A 19,420-nucleotide genomic window follows, 5' to 3' on the forward strand; every position below is an offset into this window, starting at 1 on the left:
GACTGAAATCTTTTTGCTTCTTTGTTGCATAGGAGACAGCTGCAAACATTGGGTACGGCACTGTGAGGCCATGGAGACCCGAGGCCAGTGGGCCCAGAAGCTGGTGATGGAATTTCAAAGTAAAATGGAGAAGTGGCATGAGGAGACGGGTCTCAAACCACCCTGGCACCTGGGGGTCAATTCTCCCTTCAGGAGGAAAGCAGGTAGGTTACAAGGAGCTGGAGGACTCTAATTGCCTAGCCTCTTGCTATTTACTCGTGAGTATCCAGTGAAGATAAAGCGCTGGACTAGCTAATTACCCCAACCTCATCCCATGGAAAGACATCAGTGACTTTTTTTTCTTTACAGAGTCCTAGTTGTCTTTAGGACTGACTGCAGTGTTGAGGAGAGGTTGTTGTCACCTTTATTCCATAGGCTGTGACCTTGGTTTTAAGGAGAATACAATTTTGGGGTTCCTTCTAGGAGCTAGACGGTGTTAAGCTCTCTTTCCTACATATAGCCTTAGTGATCTTAGGATTTTTACTTTCCTAATTCTACTAGTAATGAAAGTTGAATGTACCCGATTCTCTTTCCTACCTTCTTATTTTTATTTAGATTCTCTCTCCAGTCCTCGAAAGAACCCCCTTGAGAGAAGCGCCTCTCAGGGCCGGCAGGCTGCCTTTCGGCCTCCAGCATGGAATCGCTTGCGCTCCAGTTGCATGGTAATACGGGTGGATGACTTGGACATCCACCAGGTGAGAAGCCCAGGACGCAGGGAGACATGGTTGGAAGGGGTGGAGCAGTACATTTGGAAGGCAACAGGTGTGAACAAGATTGTGGAATTCGGGGGCTGCTTCCCTCACTTCTGAGTGGATCGATGACACTGGTCTGTTTCTTTCTGAGCATGGATGGCTGTGGAGATCAGGACCTGGGATTCCCCCAGTTCCCTCTGATGCCCTACTACAAACCTTCCCCTGAGAGAAGTGAACTCGCAGATAGTGTGAGCAGGGATGAGAATGCCTGCAATACGTGTGAGAAGCACTCTGCTCCCTGTGACAGACTTTGCCAGGGTGGCAGTGGCTCTGTATGACCTCTGAGGAAATGGAGGAAATTCTCTTATGGGTGCTGTACAGGTGCTAACAGCAACATGTATGTGGTTGTGTAGGTTTCTACAGCTGGACAGCCGAGTAAGAAGCCCTCTACACTCCTCTCCTGCAGTCGGAAGCTTCACAGTCTTCCCACTCAGGTCTCTGCCATTCATATCGAGTTCACAGAGTATTACTTCCCTGATAATCAGGAGCTTCCAGGTAAGCGTCTGATCTGCTCACTTCTCACTGTTCAGCTCGTGCTCTTCACGTCTGCCAGCCTTGGGGCCGTGGCTTGTATTCTCACTTGTCGCTAGGAATTTTAGGTGTTTGAGTTATTTAGCACACTTTTGTTAAAAGCTCTGCCTTGTATAAATATGCACCTTTGCTTTCTTCATAAAAAATGAATATCAGCTGGTAAGTAGGAGTCGAGTTGCTGCTCTGTACATAGTGAGTCTTTTTTTTTCCCCCCCTGCTTTCCAGTTCCCTGTCCCAATCTCTACATTCAGTTAAATGGTCTGACGTTTACTATGGATCCTGTCAGCTTGCTCTGGGGAAACCTCTTCTGCCTGGATTTATACCACAGTCTGGAGCAGTTCAAAGCTATCTACAAGTTGGAAGATTCAAGCCAGAAAGATGAACACTTGGATATCCGACTGGATGCTTTCTGGTTGAAGGTAGGGAAGAGTGGATTTTCATTCCCTGTTGGCAGCCCCTAGCTGCATTTCTCCCATGACTATAATCCAGGGTTCTGCTCTGTCCCTTTGATAGAAGAAAGAAAAACCGTATCACAGCCCAAATGGTTGGTCTTTTACATGTGTATTAATAGCGGGTTGTGGAGCTACTCAGATGTCCATTCTGAATTGGGTTTCATTTTCTCTCTGAAGGTTAGCTTCCCACTGGAGAAGAGAGAGCAGGCTGGGTTGCATCGTCCTCAGGCCCTCGTCTTTTCTGCGTCGGGCATGACTGCCACCAATACACGTCATGCCCCACATTGCGGTTGTCCAGACCTCCAAAGTCTCTTCCGAGGTTTTGCGGCTGCTGAGTTCTTTCATTCCAATTATGTTCACTTTCCCAAGGTTCCAGGTGGCTTTAGCCTTCTGCACATGCTTTTTTTACATCATGCTTTCCAGATGGATTCCCGCCTCCCCCAGCCCAGTACTTTCCCTCCCCAGAGGCTTAAGGCTTCCCAGGATCTGTGGTCTATCCACTTCACCCAGATCTCCTTGGACTTTGAGGGAACAGAAAAATTCAAAGGCCATACCTTGAATTTTGTGGCCCCCTTCCCCTTGTCCATTTGGGCCTGCCTACCCCTCCGCTGGCAGCAAGCTCAGGCACGGAAGCTCCTTTTGGCCACAGAAGGGCGGCTGAAACCATCTGCTAGCTTTGGCAGTCCTGTCCATTCTGAGGCCCTTGCCCCCGATGCTGTGCCCCATCAGAGGTCAAAGACTGAGCATGATTTGAAAAGCCTGTCAGGCCTCACCGAAGTCCTGGATGTTTTGAGAGAAGGCAGCAGCAGTGTGGACAACAGAGGGCCTCTGACCGAGCTTGAGGATGCAGCAGATGTTCACGTGCTCGTACACTCCCCTGCACATGTCCGCGTGCGGCTTGACCATTACCAGTACTTGGCTCTACTCCGCCTGAAGGAGGTGCTGCAGGGTCTTCAGGAGCAACTGACTAAGGACACAGAGGCCATGACTGGCTCTCCTCTGCAGGACCAGACGGCTTGCATTGGGGTCCTCTTCCCCAGCGCTGAGGTGGCCCTGCTCATGCATCCTGCCCCTGGGGCTGTTGAAGCTGACTCTGCAGGTTCAGATACCACCAGCCTCATCGATTCAGAGCTGTCTCCTTCAGAGGATAGGGAGCTGAAGTCTGATGCCTCCTCAGACCAGGGCCCAGCAAGCCCTGAGAAGGTTCTGGAGGATAGTGGCGTTGAAAATCTAGATGCTTCCCAGGATAGGCCAGTGCCTCTCCATAGCAATGGAGAACTACAGGATTCGGATTCCCTTACACAGCAGGAGGCAGGGAAGGGCCATGAAGCAGTAGATTCCTTACAGGCCAAGAGACTGAGCAGAGCCCAGACGTCTACCTCACCAGCTGTGTTGAAGGCCCCAGGTGGCAGGGATACTGCTGTGAATGGACAGGCCGAGATCATCCCCTTGAAGAACATTGAGGGAGAATTGTCAAGTGCTATTCACATGACCAAGGATGCCACAAAGGAGGCTCTACATGCCACTATGGACCTCACCAAGGAAGCTGTGTCCCTGACTAAGGATGCCTTCAGTCTGGGCAGAGACCGAATGACCTCCACCATGCACAGGATGTTGTCCCTGCCCCCAGCCAAGTGAGTGGCTCCCTGCCTCCTTCATTCACCCTGTCTCTTCCTCCTAGTTCTGGTCATTGGGCTTAAGGCCTCCTGCCGTATATACTGTTAGATTGGGAAGCATCATAGAGCCCGGGGGGTGGCATAGAATGGCCTCTTTAATGTAGCGAAGCTTTAATTTTCAGTGCTGCCTGCAGGGCAGTGGAAGAATTTTCAGGCTACTTGAAGGATATAGGTGTACCGACTGGAGAGACTTCCTTTCTGTGATGGGGAAGAACCAGAAGTTGGGTTTGCACACGCCTCCCTGTAGCTTGGCCTGCTCTTGGGCAGTGTTCAGGTCAGCATTTATTGCTTCATAGGATCTTCCCTCCTCTTTCACTGATTCACTCTTACTGATATAGATATACTCTGTGAGAATAATAATAATACCTGGCATCTGTATGATATTTTATTCTTTTTAGTGGCCTTTCACATAATATTTTGTTGATTTGATTCCCACAGCAACCCCATGAGATAGCGATAGAAATTTGTATCCTCAGTTTAGGGAACTGAAATTTCAAAAAGGACGAGCCCGTGGATCCTGTATCTTGTACATAGAGAAATTGGGGCTTTGGATTTGCTCTTTCTGGTACATCTTATCAATGTCTCCCAGAGTAATAGAGAAGGAAGAATATATTCATTCAACAAAAATTTTTTGAGTCCCTACTTTTTGCCCGGCTCTGTGTCAGACACTGAAAATATGGTAGGGAGTAAGCAGAAAACTACAGAAATGCTTAATCAGAAGAGTGGAAAGGTATGATTTTTCCATTGGTGCCTTGTGGTTTTAGGAATGATAATGAAGACTATGGGACATCTTTGTGGGATGCTTTGTGGTTTGGGGACCATGGCTTGAAGATCAGTGGCTTTGGAGCTTTGTCTTTGGTTTGTGGGTCTAAGTGGGTCTTTAAGCAATGCCCGCGTTGTACTTACTAGGCACAGGTAGCCCAGAAGGAAGGAGAAGGGAAAGCTTGAAGGAATAAATGATACAATAATACTAGGCAACATTTATAGAGTCCTTTCTGTGTATCAGTCACTGTCCTGAATCCTTACAATATTAATCCACTGAATTCTTGTAACAACCCTGTAAGGCAGGACTAATATCAGTCTCCATTTTACATGTGAGGAAATTGAGCTCAAAGAGGTAGGAAACTTGCTCAGGATCACACAACTCGTGAGTGGTGGGTGGGTCGAGGATTGGAAGCCTGGACTCCCAGTCACCAAATGTGCTGCTTTTTCTAAATGGAGAAGCATAAGGGAGATGAGAAAAGAGGAGAGGGAGGTAATAAAGGGAAAAGAAAGGTGTGTGACACAAGCCATTTTTCAACCCCTAACCTTGACTTGCTGACGGCCCAGTCCCATGGCCTCTTCTCAGTCCTCTCTGTCCCCTGCTCCTCTGTGGCGTCAGCCTTGCCTGAACGCTTGGCGCCCTGCGAGCTGCTCACGCTGCACTTCTCTGCAGGAGTCTTTCCTTCTTCCTTGGCTGCTCTTTCCTGCCTTCCGTCCTATAAACCTAACCGCTCCACTGCACTAGGCTGTCTATATTCTGATCACTTTTATCATAATCTTTATGTTTTAAATTATAAAAATGATTTGTGTTCATTTTGTTGATAATGTCGAAAAAGAAGAGTAAAGAAGAAAACAAAGTCACTTGTGACAACATAATGCCCAGATAGCCACTATTCACATTTGGATCTGTTTCCTTCCGATTTTTATACCTATATTTGGGTACCCATGTGAGTGCTTATATGTGTGTACACATACACTATATATGAATATTACTTTTACAATAATAGAATTATTTCTATTTCATATAGAAAATTTCTAGTTTTATTCATTTAATGTTTGGTTGTGAATCATTTCCCATTCATGAGGTATCTGAATAATTTTTAATTGCTGTATTATATTCTGGCAAATGGATGTATCCTAATTTAGTCATTCATCCCACTTTGGGGGGGGCTTTAGTGTATTTCCAGTTTTTCTCAGAACCAAAGCTGTGTTAAATGCCCTTGTTTTTGTGAACATTACTCTTTATGCATATCTAAATCTTTAGAATGAAAACCTAGAAGTGGGTTATTACTGGGTCAAACGCTGCAAACATTTTTAAGGTTCTTGATGTATTTACTAAACTTGAGGAAGGTTTATATCAGTGCATTTTTGCATACTTTCTCTCAAGTTTATTTTGTCCATCTCCTCACCTCTGCTATAGTCTATATTTTTGGTTCTGACTTCTCTCCCCTCCCCTGCCCTTCATCGAAAATGATCTACTGTATGTAGTGTCGCATGGATTTCCCAGGGGTGTGGCGAACCTCACATGCATGAAATTAAATTCCCTATCCCTCCCCAGTCAGGTCTTTCTTTTTTCAGTAGTATCATTCTCCTGCGTCTTGTAGTCATTTGTCAGATTCTGACTGTGATTCCTAGAGCACGGGTTCTCAGACCGAAGCGTGCTTCAGAATCATCTGGAGGCCTTCTTAAAACAGATTGCTGAGCCCTACCCTTAAAGTTCCTCATCCAGTAGGTCGGAGACAGGGCCTGAGAACGTGCATTTCTAAGCCCATGCCCTCTCCCTGTTGCTGCTGATGCTCCTACCAGGATGACACTCTGAGACCACTGCTTTAGGGAGTCTCATATCCGTTTTTGCTGTCTGTTCCTGTATGCGGACTATCAGTAAACTATTATTATTTGATTTCCTCATTGGAGGTCTCTTCCTCACTAGCTTGTTTGAAAGAGCCAGGTCAAACTTCTTAAAACACAGGTCTGATCTTGTTATTTCACTACGCTAAACTTCTAGGCTTTTTCCTTATACCCCCTAAATTTAGTTTGAACTTATTAGTGTGGCATAATCAATTACTATGATATATCCATGTGGCACTTTTGGTTTTTGTTTTTTAAGTAGGCTCCAAGCTGGGGCTTGAACTCATGATCCTGAGATCAAGACCTGAACCGAGACCAAGACTCGGACACTTAATGGACTGAGTCACCCAGGAGCCCTATACTTTACAGTTTTTTAATAGACTATTTCTTAGAATAGTTTTAGGTTCATAGGAATATTGAGCAGAAGGTACAGAGATTTCCCATATACTCTCTGTACTTTATAGTTTTAAAAGCACTTTCATATATAATCTTTTATCCAGGTTTTTCTGTAATCTGGCTGTAACCCATATGGTAAATGGGAAAAAAAAATACTTAGCGAGAAGTTAGGAGACTTGGGTTTTTCTTAATTCCATCTTTCACTATGACCTTGAGTCAGTTTCTTCTTCTATAAAATGGGAAGATTAAATGGTAAGATTAAAAGATCTTTAAAGGTTTTTTTTTCACTGTGTTGTGCCTTTCTAACTTTATCGTCCGCTGCTCTCCCCAGCAAAGCCTGTACCCTTCTTATCCTTTCCTGTCCTTGATAATTGCTTAGCCTTTGGCTTGTACCTCTGTCCCTCTCTTATGGTGCGTGTAATTTCTGAATCTCCTCTCTCCAGATAGATTACACATTCACTGAGGACAGCGGATGCCTTGTTCGTTATTTTCTTCACTCCCCACCCTACCCTGTGACTCGTATGGTGCCTTAGATGCACACGTTTTTCAGTAAATACTTGGGGAATGGATGTGGGTGGCTTCAGGTGTCATTCATTTGCACTGGGGCTATAGGTACTTACGTGGTCTCTTCTCTATATGGGATGACCTTGAATAAACTTGACATTTAATGTTGATATGGCAGAGGTACTTATGCAGTTTGAAATGCCAGATGCAGAAAGGCCAGCAGTTGAAAAATGGTGAGACCCCCTTATAGCAGATAATAGTTGACATCAAAGTTCATGTATAAATAACTATTTGGGCTGAAAGGGATGGGCATTACAAGGGACAAAACATATCTTCTAAGCCACATTTGTGGGGTTTTTTAAAAGATTTTTAAATTTATTTTTGCGTGCACATGCATGAGAGAGCGAAAGAGAGAGCACTGTAAGCGAAGGGGGAGGGGCAGAGGGAGATGCAGACTCCCTGCTAAGCAAGGAACCTGATGCGGGGCTCCATGCCAGGACCCTGGGATCATGACCTGAGCAGAAGGCAGACGCTTAACCGACTGAGTCACCCAGGCGCCCATGGTTTTTGTTTTTTAAACAGGGAGCCCATGGCCAAAATAGATGAGGGGGCAGCAGCACCACTGAGTGGAGGAGCTGCCCGACTCCGATTTTTCTCCATGAAGAGGACAGTATCTCAGCAGTCGTTTGATGGCGTTTCATTGGATAACAGTGGCCCTGAAGACCGGATTTCCGTGGACAGCGATGGCAGTGATAGCTTTGTGACGCTCTTGGAGTCTGGTAGGTGGAAGCAGCCAGCTGAAATTGACGTCCAAAAAGGTTTTTTTCTGCTGCCTGTATACCGGCAGGATACCAAAGGAGCTGAGATTTGATAGAATAGATATTTTCTTTTTTTTTTTTTTTAAGATTTTATTTATTTATTTGACAGAGAGAGAGACAGCCAGCGAGAGAGGGAACACAGCAGGGGGAGTGGGAGAGGAAGAAGCAGGCTCATAGCGGAGGAGCCTGATGTGGGGCTCGATCCCAGAACGCCGGGATCACGCCCTGAGCCGAAGGCAGACGCTTAACCACTGTGCCACCCAGGCGCCCCAGAACAGATATTTTCTTAACCAAAACCCAAAAAGAAACTTCAGTGGATTTGTAGCTCTGGCTTATCTACACATCTTCTAGGTCATTGGTTAGACTTGGCCTTTGTCACAGAACGAGACTCCGACCAAAAGCAAGAGTGCTAGTCTTAGAGCCATGTAGTTGTGGCAGGAGGATTAGTTTGGTGGCTGGTGTCAGTGGTGTGTGTATGTTGTCTGGTGATTTTGTTGTTGTTGTTTTTTCCCCCCTAACTATGTATCTTACTGTTGGAAAGTAGGAGCTTTGTCTATGGTAGAATAAGTAACCGTTAGGAACTGGATCATTCATTACCGGAAGTTACACTGGTTCTTTCATCTTATTGAACCGGAGACTTTGTAAATGGTCCCTTAAGAGTGTCTAAACGAAAATGTAATAAAAAGAGAATGCAGTGTTTCTTAAGTTGGGTGGTGTGTATCCCTGTTTTGTTATTATTATGGAATGTTATGGAAAATTTCAAATATGTATAAACGTAGATGGGATCAAATGATGAACCCTCACGTACCCTTTAGTTAGCTTCACGTACTAAGAACTCATGGCCATTCTTGTTTCATATATACTTCTGTTCACTTCCTTTCCTCCCACGTTATTTTGAAGCAAATTCCAAACATATCATTTTATCCATAAATATTTTTATTATGGATCTCTAGAAAATAAACTTCAAAAATATTTGAAAAAAATTTAAATGGTAGTGAAATATATATTACATAAACCTCACAATCTTATCCATTTTTAACTGTAATTGAGGGGCATTAAGTATCATCGTGCAGCCATCACCACTATCCATCTCCAGAACTTTTTTCATCTCGTGAAACTGAAAATCTGTACTCATAACAGTAATTCCTCATTCCCTTCTCCTCCAGCCCCTGGCAACCACCATTTCACTTTGTATTTCTGAATTTGACCATTCTGGGTACCTCATATAAATGCAATTATACAGTAATTGCCCTTTTTTTCTTTTTAAAGATTTTATTTATTCATTTGAGAGAGAGACAGAGATAGTGACAGAGATAGCGAGAGAGAGCACGAGTTGGGAGGAGAGGGAGAAGCCAGCTCCCCGCTGAGCAGGGCGCTCAATGTGGGGACTTGGGGCTCGATCCCAGGCCCCTGGGATCATGACCTGAGCCAAAGGCTGATGCTTAACAGACTGAGCCACCCAGGCATTCCAGTATGTGTCCTTCTATGACTGGCTAGTTTCACTTAACATAATGGCCTTAGGGTTCATTCACTTCGTAGCACATCTCAGAATTTCCTTCTTTTTTTTTTTTTTTTTTAAAGATTTATTTATTTATTTATTTGACAGACCTAGAGACAGCCAGCGAGAGAGGGAACACAAGCAGGGGGAGCGGGAGAGGAAGAAGCAGGCTCATAGAGGAGGAGCCTGATGTGGGGCTCGATCCCACAATGCTGGGATCACGCCCTGAGCCGAAGGCAGGCGCTTAACCGCTGTGCCACCCAGGTGCCCCTCTTTTTTAAGGCTAATACCCTGTTGTGTTTATACCACATTTTGTTTATCTGTTCATCTGTCTGTGGACACTTGGGTTGCATCCATTTATAGACTTTTTTTTAATGTGACCAAATACCACTGTCCCATTTTTAAAAATTAGCAATTCTTGGTGTGCCTGGGTGGCTCAGTCAGTTAAGTGTCTGCCTTCAACTCAGGTCACGATCACAATCCCAGGGTCCTGCAATTGAGTCCCGCATCAGGCTCGCTGCTCAGCAGGGAGCCTGCTTCTCCCTCTCCCTCTGCTGCTCCCCACTGCTTGTGCTGTCTCGCTGTCAAATAAATAAATAAAATCTGTAAAAAAATTAAAATAAAAATGAGCAATTCTTTAAATTCATCGAATATCCAGTTTTCAAATTCCCAATTGCCTTGTAAGTGTTGTGGTTTTTTTTTTTTTTCCCTACAGTTGTCATTGTTTTTAGAGATTGGATTTGAGCAGAACTTTTTGACTTTCAAACTCATTTGTTTTCTTTCTTATGCAGAGTCTGGTCCAGAATCTCTTCCACCAGGAACTCTTCCAAATGTCTTAGACAGTGCTGGTGTCCAAGGGAGCCCTGTTGTGGATAGTTACGGCCAGGGGTCACCAGAGGCCAACAGTTCAGTCTCACCCAGTGGAGAAGGCCTCAGCCTTCACCCGGTCAGCTGCTCTCCTTTCTTCTCTGCAGAGGGTAGGCTGTAGGCTAGGAGCTTCTGAGGCGCTCAGCTAAGAGAGTATCTTTTTACAGGTCTCCGTTCTGGTCCTGAAGGTGAATGAGGTATCTTTGGGGATTGAGGTACGTGGTGAGGACCTGACTGTAGCCCTGCAGGCAGAGGAGCTGAGCCTCCAACAGCTGGGCACCGTGGGACTCTGGCAGTTCCTGCACGGACAGTGCTCAGGTGAGAATGGGGCCCATTCCAGGAGAGCTGGGATTTATCTGGGGCAGCCCTAGCTTCTTGCTCCTGTCACTGGACCCCAAGGGTAGCTGTCCAGGTGCCTAGCCCTTGGTCCTTCTCTCCAGCAGGCATTAGGAGGAGGAACTCCAGGGAAGCCTCCTTCTTGCAGGGAACCTCCCAGAGCTCTTTCTTGGGCTTTGCATTCAGTAGGCTATGTGCCACCTTCACCGCCCAGGTGCTCCTGAAGCTTATACAGGAGGCCACTGTCCACTTCTTCATTTGTGTAGCTGCTGATATCCAACTATATCTGATCAGGGAACTTCTGTCGTTCAGAGTCAGTCCTTTGATATTTGTACTTTAGGAGATGACAGGAAAAATCTGGGCTTATGCTGCATTCTTCATTTTGAAAATATTTTTTTAAAATATTGAGTAGATACTAAGGAATACTTACAAAATATATGTAAGGTATAAAATAATAAAAATACGATTAATCCATGTACACCACCACCTAGTTTAATGAACAGAATAGTACCATTAACTTTGAAGTCCCCAGGAGACCCTCTCCTGAATCTTCCTCTGCCTCTCACCTGTCATAAAGAATCACTCTTCCGAATCTTGTGTTTCTCATTCTGTTGCTTTACTTTACAACTCTTCTACACATTTGTTATAGTGTATTGTTTAGCTTTGCAAGTTTTAGAGTTTTTCTAAATGGGATTATAGTTTGTATTCTTTGTTGACTGACTTCTTTCTTTGATATTCTTCAAATTCTTCTAAGTTGTTGAATTAGCTATGATTCATTTTCATTACTATATCATATTGTATAAATGTACTATTTTTTGCTTTTTATTTTTTTATTATTTTTTTTAAGATTTTTAAAAAGAATTTATATATTTGACAGAGATAGACAGCCAGCGAGAGAGGGAACACAAGCAGGGGGAGTGGGAGAGGAAGAAACAGGCTCCCAGCGGAGGAGCCTGATGTGGGACTCGATCCCGGAACTCCAGAATCACGCCCTGAGCCGAAGGCAGACGCCTAACAACTGCGCTACCCAGGCGCCCCTGTTTTTTGCTTTTTAAAAACAAATTTATTGAGATATAATTTGCATTTATGATATTTGCTTATTGTAAGTGTACAATTTGATAAATTCTAGCAAGTTTACAGAATTGTGCAACTGTTACCTTCACCCCTAAAACATCCCTTATACCCATTACTCTATTTACTTCTCTATTCTGAACAGACACGTGGGTTGTTTCTGGGGTGTTTTTTTTGGTCTGTTTGTTTGTTGCTATTTCATATAGGATTGCCTTGAACATTCTTTTTTTTTTTTTTTTTTAAAGATTTTATTTATTTATTAGAGAGCATGAGTCAGGGGGAAGCAGCAGAGGGAGAGGGAGAAGCAGGCTCCCTGCTGAGCAGGGAGCCCGATGTGGGGCTCGATCCCAGGACTCTGGGATCATGACCCAAGGCGAAGGCAGATGCTTACCCGACTGGGCTACCAAGGCGCCCCTGCCTTGAACGTTCTTGTACATGTCTCCTGGTATGTATGTTAGAGTTTTTCTCCAGGGTTATATTCCTGGGGATATAATTTCCAGGGCATTAGGGTAGGTATAGCTTCAACTTTACTAGATAATGCCAGTTTATCCAAACTTCCAGAAATGCAAGTTTTCCAAAATACTTGTGCCAGTTCTTTTTTCAGTTGTATGTATTTATTTATTAATTATGTTATGTTAGTCACCATACAGTACATCATTAGTTTTGATGTAGTGTTCCATGATTCATTGATGCTTATAACACCCAGTGCTCCATGCAATACGTGCCCTCCATAATACCCACCACCAGGCTAACCCATCTCCCCGCTCCCCTACTTGTGACAATTTGCAGTTATATAACTATATGACTTATTTCATATCCCTGGCTACACCCGTGACAGTTCTTTATGGAGTTTTGGGGAAATTAGCATGGATCCTGCATGGCTTTATCAGAGAGAAATGAAAACACCAAGACTTGGAGAAAGAAAGAAATGTTCACATTTAGCAGAGTTGAGGGTCCTGTGTTTTAAGAGCTTTCCCTTGGCCTTTAGCCCAGTGTTTCAGATTTAGAGCAAGGCCAGCCTTTTATTGATCCTTGACTTCCCTTCCACCATGAGAGGCATGATAGCAAAGTAGCCAAGCCCAGTCTTTGCAGTCAGTCATTGTTGCCCGCATTCAAGTCCTGTCCTTGCTACTTACAAGTTGTGTAACTTTGGGCAAGTAATGGGAATAATGATAATACTTTTGGCATAGGGTTGTTATGAATATTAAATATATGTAAAGTGCTTAGAATATAGTTCCTGACTGTTAATTAATTAATGTTTTCTTTCTGCCTCTCTTCTCAAAGGTACAAGCTTTCAGGAATCCTCAGCTTTGAGGACTGACCACATCAGGCCAGCTGTGGGCATGCGCTTTGAGGTGGGGCCTGGTGCAGCTGTTCATTCCCCCCTGGCCATACAAAATGGCTTCCTGCATTTCTTGCTTCAAGGCTGTGACCTTGAGCTGTTCACTTCGGTGCTCAATGGCCTGGGGCCCTTCTTGGAGGATGAGGAGATCCCAGTGGTAGTTCCCATGCAGATTGAGCTCCTGCACTCCAGGATCACCCTAAAGGTGAGAGGCGCTTTGGGTTTTACCCTAGACTTTGCCAGGCAAGGAATTCTGGCAGGGATAGCTCTTTCCTTCTTCCCTTGTCATGGTTCAGCGCGGTGAGGGTCAAGTGGGTAAATGCATATTAGCATTGTTAGTGAAGGCTGTGGTAATACATAAATGTGTGTTGTATCAAAGTGTTCTGGATTTAGGTGAGGAGACCTTGTCTCTAGCCCTGACCCTGTCTCTGGCATGCAGCATGACTATGTATAAGTAAGCCCATTAGATTATCTGGTCCTCAGTTTGACCGTCTCTAGGGTGGGAGAGACTCGGTTCTGCTTCTCTACCTTGCAAGAAGTCTGGATACATAATGGCAGAAAACTGCTTCAAGCTGAATGGTGGAAGCACGGTTGTTACCTAATTGCTCTGAGCTGGTTGGGGGCCTCATGTGATTTCCCTCCTTCCTGCAGGACGACATCCCCCCCATCTATCCAACATCTCCAGGCCCTGTCCCCATCACTCTGGCCATGGAGCATGTTGTGCTGATGCGGAGTGACGATGGTGTGTTCCACATAGGCGGTGAGTTGGGCTCGTCAGCCTCCTGGCTTCTCTGCCTTTTTTCTCCTATAAGGGGACAGGTGATAACTAGGAATTGTTTGCATGTTGGCAGCACTTTGTCATTTAGAACCTTTACTTTTTTCCAGCTGCTGCTCAAGACACACCATCAGCTGAAGTACCTAAAAGTGAGAAGAGGCAGCCCCCCAAAGAACAGATGTTTCTGGTGCCCACAGAAGAAGCTTTTGGACAGCAGGTGAGGACCTAACTGAACAGTACCTTTCCCACAGACCCTTAGTGGCTGTAATTACGGAAGCTGGTAAAACTCGGAGGGCTGAAAAGGTTGTCTGTGCTGTGTACAGCTGGGTAGTTTGGGCTCCTGTCATCTAGCAGCAACTTCTGGAAGTGCTTAATAGGGAATATAAGTCAGGAACTGTAGGTGAATGGTTGCTGATCATATATTCCGCCTGTTGTTGTACTTACAACTGATGAACTCTGAAGACAGGGTTAGGCTTTTAGAAAGATCTGGTTGTGTTCTCTTGATCACTAACCAAATTTGTGGATTTTTCTGCTTGAATTCTGACTCCTTGTTCCCTTACCAGATGTTTTTGCAAGGCATGTTATCTTATCTATTAACTGTAAATTTCTTATTGTTCCCCAGGTGAAAGAATTGCCTACCCTACAGAAGGAACTTATAGAAACTAAACAAGCATTGGCCGATGCCAACCAGGATAAAGAAAGACTACTTCAGGAGATCAGGAAATATAACCCCCTCTTCGAGCTCTGATAGCAGTGGCTCAGCCATCTATGCCAAGGAGAGAGGAGATCACCAGCAATAGCGCCACCCACGACAGAAGGCACCGTCCAGCATTGAAGAAGTATGCTAAGGATGCCAGAGGGGGTGGGGAGTGCTCAGCTCACTCCTTGGGGTGTCCTTTGTACTAGCTGTTCTGACTTGGCCGGAAGACAGGGCAAAGCACGACCATGTTCTAGAAAATTGGGGGCAGCTTTGCGTGTGGCTCAAGCATCATGTCTTGGCTATTTAAAGCCTTTTGGCTCTCTGCACACTAGGTGGAATCTTCGCCGCTATAGGGCCATTTCAGCACTTGGTTTCACGGCAGAGACATTTGCTTCCTCTACAACCTGTGCGAACAAGACAAAGTACCCACCTCCTCAGCCACCCACAGAGCCACCAAAGATTCCATGTCCCAGAGCTTCCTGTAGCAGACCTGAAAAGTCCTTGGCCTCAGCTTTGGCCTTGGTAGGAGAGTGGAACAGGAAATAGCACGGCGGGAGCTGGGAGAGGCACAAGAGTGAGGGAGACCTGGATGCTGCCTCTTTTTTGGAAAGGGAACCAGGCTCGTGCCATCTTGGGTGATACTACAATTAGATTTTTCAGGGTCAAAGTTCTTTTCTGTTATGTTTTCATCATTGCAATGCTGTGGTAGAAAGTAAACAAGAGTAGTGGCTCAGTTGTATCGTCTTTCCCTTTTATAACATAATGTATTTGAAATTTAAATCAAGAAAACTATTCACTGAGCTAGGCTGAAGGTACGATGGGGTAGGAATCCCTAGGGGAGCTCGTGCTGAGCCCACTGTTGCCTGCCTGGAGTCCTGCCTTCCACAGCCGTGCTTCAGGAGTGAGTGCTCGTCCCCCTGGGCTCCCTGGCACATCTGCTCTCCCAGCACTGGGACTTTCTACCAGCACTCGCCTTTGCACTTGGTGGTTTGGGAGCCCAAAATGTGTTTTAAACTGTAACGTAAACATCTCAACTTGTTGCCTCTCGTACCCCTCTATCACTGTGGCTTTTTAATATCATGTCATTTTGACTTAAGTAAAAAAAAACAAAACAAAAGCCCTTCACTCTAGCTAGGCTTTCCCCTTGCCCCATGAAAGAGCTAGTTCCCCCCTCTTTCTTTCCTACCTAATTCTTCCCCAGGATTCTACCTTCATCCATACTGCTCTGTAATATACTTCAAGCTATGTGGATTGGACAGAAGTTCATCAGCTAACTCACCTCGAATTGGCAAGATGGTAAAATTAGTGATTTAGTGGTGTCACTGAAGTCTTAATCACACATGACATATTGAAGGAAAGATAACTGTTTCCCTTTATGGGAAATCATGCCTGACTTGCATTTTGTAGTTTTTTGAGGACAAAAAGAAACCTGCATTCAAGAAACAACAAGATAGAATCTGTTCAGACTTCCAAAGCACTTTTGTCAAGGTTCTTCACTGCAAGCAACTTTAAAAACACCAGTTACTATGAGATACAGGAATATTTTATCATGCTTAGGAAACAACTTAGAGACTTAAGAGTGAACATCTTTTTGGAGATAATGCTAACGGGCAGTTTCCTGTGGGTGGATGCTTGGTTTAACCTTACTTAAGATTTTTATAAATTACCTGAAAGGATATTATAATGCAGTCAAATGTCACTCCTTTCAGGCAGTGAAAGGTAAACCAGAAGGGATTAAAAAAACCAAACCAAACCACAGAAGGCCCACAAGCCAGGCAGTGACGACACAGGAAAAGGACGGCGAGGTTCAGTCTAGGGAGGTGTAAAGTGATACAAGAATCGGCAACCAGCAAGACAGCAGGCTCTGCTAGAACTCGGCAAAGGAGCCTCACCTTCGCTGAGGGAGGAGGGCTCAGCGTGCTGCTCTGGCTAAATCCCAACCGCATCAGCAGGGAGGACTTGGGGAGACAACACAGAAAACAGGACCTCATAGAAAACCATCGTAATGGCTTAAATTATCTGTGTACTTCTAGCGACCTTATTTACAGAATATATGGTGAAGGGAGGGGGGAAAGGTCCAGAGAACAGCAAAAATATCGAGGGGTGGAGATACTTCCACATGAGGATACAAGTTTAAAATGTCGGCTCCAACTCTGGAAAGATAAAAGCGGAGGGTAGTGTGAGATCAGATATCCGGTCAAGAGGAAGGACGTGCTCACCAGGTCCCGATACACTAGCTCTGGGGCTCAACCTCATAGCCTTAAGTACAAGAAAGCACTTCTAGCAAATCGGAAACTGAAGGAGCTCATTGTCGAAGTGATGCTGGCAGAGGCTGTGTATGGGTGGTGAAGGTTGAAGAGGAATCCTTGTATAATGGCCTTCCAGCGGATTTACAGACAACTAGGGCTATTTGGTGAAACACAACTGAGAGGGTAACTGTGTTCCACCACACACTCCCCCTTAGTGCTCCTTTGGAAGGCATAATGTTGAGCAAAATGGATCACTGGTCCTCTCAAGTATGGCCTTTCTGATGTTCTTAGAGGAGGCCTTGAGGAGGGAGATCAGTAGCTGGAAAATAGAATCATTCAAACTTAGACTCACCTGAATTGGTTTAAAATCACATTCTCATTCTTTCCCGCCCCCCACCCCTCCCCCCAGCCCCCACCATATCCCTCTGGTATCCCTCCATGCAGAGAAAATGCCTAATGGGCGTTGTTTGGTCTCCTTCACTTTAAGCTTGTGCTTGCTGGTAGGCGATACAAACAGATCTGGCAGACGTCCAGGCCAACCCCTTTAATGGCCAGAGTTCAGTCAGGTTTCTAGGCTCTCTGGAGTTCTTGTCCATGTGACAGATGGAGCCCTAGAATTTCTGACTTTCCTACGTGGCATCCTTGGCTATTGTGTCTTGAAATCCTCCAGTAGGAAGTGTGGTGTAGGGGTCATTGTACCATGAATTTTTAGTTAACAATCATCTATAACTTCATACTCCTGTTCGTTGGGGGAAAGACTTGCATAATGAAGAAATGTGAACTGGTTGGTAGTTCTCAGGATAAATGTAAAGAAAAAACGGAAGGAAAATAGTGCTTTGGACTGCTTAGGATTTCTGCCTTGGAGCTCTAAGACTGTGAACAAGAAATAACAATACCTCAAGAAAACGTCTGGAGTGATAGCACCACTATCCCTCGAAGACCTCAGCTGCTGCACATCGCCATTTCAGCTGTGAAGCACTTACAACTATGTATCATCTGTGATTGTCCAGATTTCCTGTTTACATGGGCGTACTGGAGACAGGCTTTAGTGCGTATGCACTGGTTTAATATCTCTTAGCTAAGCTGCGGGCATGGTTATTGATCTCGTTTGTTTTCCACTCACTGGAATAATTAACCTCATTTCTTTGACTTCAGACTGAAGGAATGGGTTCCACTCTTGTGAGGGCTGCTCTTACTGTACTCTGTAATCTGACCCTCGTTTTGCCACGGTCCTCAAACGCGATGTACCCTTTTCATGGTTCTGAAAGGAACAGCTTCTGTGTACGGAATATCCAAGGGATAAACACTACCCCTCCACATACCCCAGGATTTAAATGCGTCCCTTTAACCCATTTACATTAGTTTCGCCTTAGCCTAGTTCAGGGGGGTAGTGGAAAGCAGGTAGTTTCAAGTGTTGCCATAGTGATACGGGAATTTGCTATTCTAAACCTTTACACTGAGGGTTTGTTTTTTCTCATTTAATTCTTGCCTAAACTTCTAAAATCAGTTCTAGTAACATCACGCAACTGTGGAAACAAACGGACATTGCTGCAGTGCTAGTAGAATGACATTGGGTTATTTGAGAACTGCAAAAGCTCTCCTGACCTTGTGATTTACCATAGTCGTGGCTGTTTGAAGAGAAGCTGCGGTGATTGCCATCCTCCCAGTCTGCAGCCCTCACCTAGACCTCCCGCCTTCTGCTAGAGTAGGAATATTCCCATTCACCTCCGGATAGGTATGGACGGTAACGATTGTTGAGTGGGGATTATTTTCCCTCTTTTAACAGACACAGGGAGAAACACTCAGAGAACCTTAAACTGTGAGGCTTTGCTAAATGGCTAGACTCGTGAAGTGATCTTTCTCCCTTGTTACTTATAAGTTTCAGCCTTCTCCACTATCTCAGATTGCAATAGGTATAGTTCCTTTAAGTGTTAAAAAAATTTCTGTTAGAGCTGACAGACTCTCTGCCATTTTTTTTTTTCCTTCCAGTTTATTATCTGGTCAAGATTGAGCCTGAGTCTTACAGCATTTCTTTGTGGAATGCCCCACTGAAGTGTCTTCTTCACTGGCTAAATAAATGTTTAAAGCCATGGGTTTTAATGTAAGATACTAAAAGTCTGATTTGCTCAACTTTGTGAGTCCAAGCTGTTTCCCCTCTATCAGGGTGCTGAACAGAACTGGCATCTTTTAAGACATGCTCAGGAAAGCTTCAAAAGAGAACAGCTTCAAAACTCTTCTCCCTATGACACTGAACGACAGAGGAAAGAATTCTTGGGGATTGCCAACTATATACAGTAGCCTTATTACTGCTAATCACTGTCAATAAAAGGTCACTCCATTCCCCTCTATTTGAGGAAAACAATGAGAATGTATCTGATGAACTGGAATACTGGTCAGTGTTGGGAAATTTTAATGTTGCATTATCTGATCAAACCTTGAGTGTACTGGTTCTGTGAACCACCTGAAAAAAGCAAATTAAACTTACTAAACACTGGTTGTGGTGTATCTGTTTATAAGAACCTGAAATACATGGGCTTTTATATTATTATTATTATTATTATTGTTATTATTTTAAGATTTTATTTATGTATTTGTCAGGGAGAGAGGGAGAGAGCACAAGCAGGGGGAGCGGTAGGCAGAGGGAGAAGCAAGTTCCCTGCTGAGTAGGGAGCCTGATGCGGCACTTGATCCCAGGACCCTGGGATCATGACCTGAGCTGAAGGCAGATGCTTAACCGACTGAGCCACCCAGGCATCCCCTTTTATAGTATTTTTAAGTGGTTTAAGTACTCTTTTATGAGATAA

The 19,420-nt window shown here is 44.6% G+C and overlaps 1 protein-coding gene across 3 annotated transcripts in view; it reads left to right on the forward strand.

Moving 5' to 3' along the window:
- The window catches only part of BLTP3A (bridge-like lipid transfer protein family member 3A), a 63,181-nt gene extending 44,071 nt beyond the window's left edge, over positions 1 to 19,110 (forward strand). For all 3 annotated transcript variants that reach the window (XM_087858151.1, XM_045772030.2, XM_087858150.1), the window contains 12 exons: positions 33 to 203; positions 595 to 734; positions 1,145 to 1,286; positions 1,548 to 1,741; positions 1,952 to 3,408; positions 7,543 to 7,739; positions 10,068 to 10,222; positions 10,311 to 10,461; positions 12,835 to 13,097; positions 13,544 to 13,652; positions 13,778 to 13,884; positions 14,290 to 19,110. In XM_087858151.1, the coding sequence (XP_087714277.1) occupies positions 33 to 203; positions 595 to 734; positions 1,145 to 1,286; positions 1,548 to 1,741; positions 1,952 to 3,408; positions 7,543 to 7,739; positions 10,068 to 10,222; positions 10,311 to 10,461; positions 12,835 to 13,097; positions 13,544 to 13,652; positions 13,778 to 13,884; positions 14,290 to 14,415 (3,212 nt within the window). In that variant the 3' untranslated portion in view covers positions 14,416 to 19,110. The remainder of the gene's footprint in view (positions 1 to 32; positions 204 to 594; positions 735 to 1,144; positions 1,287 to 1,547; positions 1,742 to 1,951; positions 3,409 to 7,542; positions 7,740 to 10,067; positions 10,223 to 10,310; positions 10,462 to 12,834; positions 13,098 to 13,543; positions 13,653 to 13,777; positions 13,885 to 14,289) is intronic.
- Positions 19,111 to 19,420: the final 310 nt, after the last annotated feature.

The sequence above is a fragment of the Ursus americanus genome, chromosome 32, assembly GCF_024610735.1.
Source record: "Ursus americanus isolate L20-20 chromosome 32, mUrsAme1.1.p, whole genome shotgun sequence".
NCBI lineage: Eukaryota > Metazoa > Chordata > Mammalia > Carnivora > Ursidae > Ursus > Ursus americanus.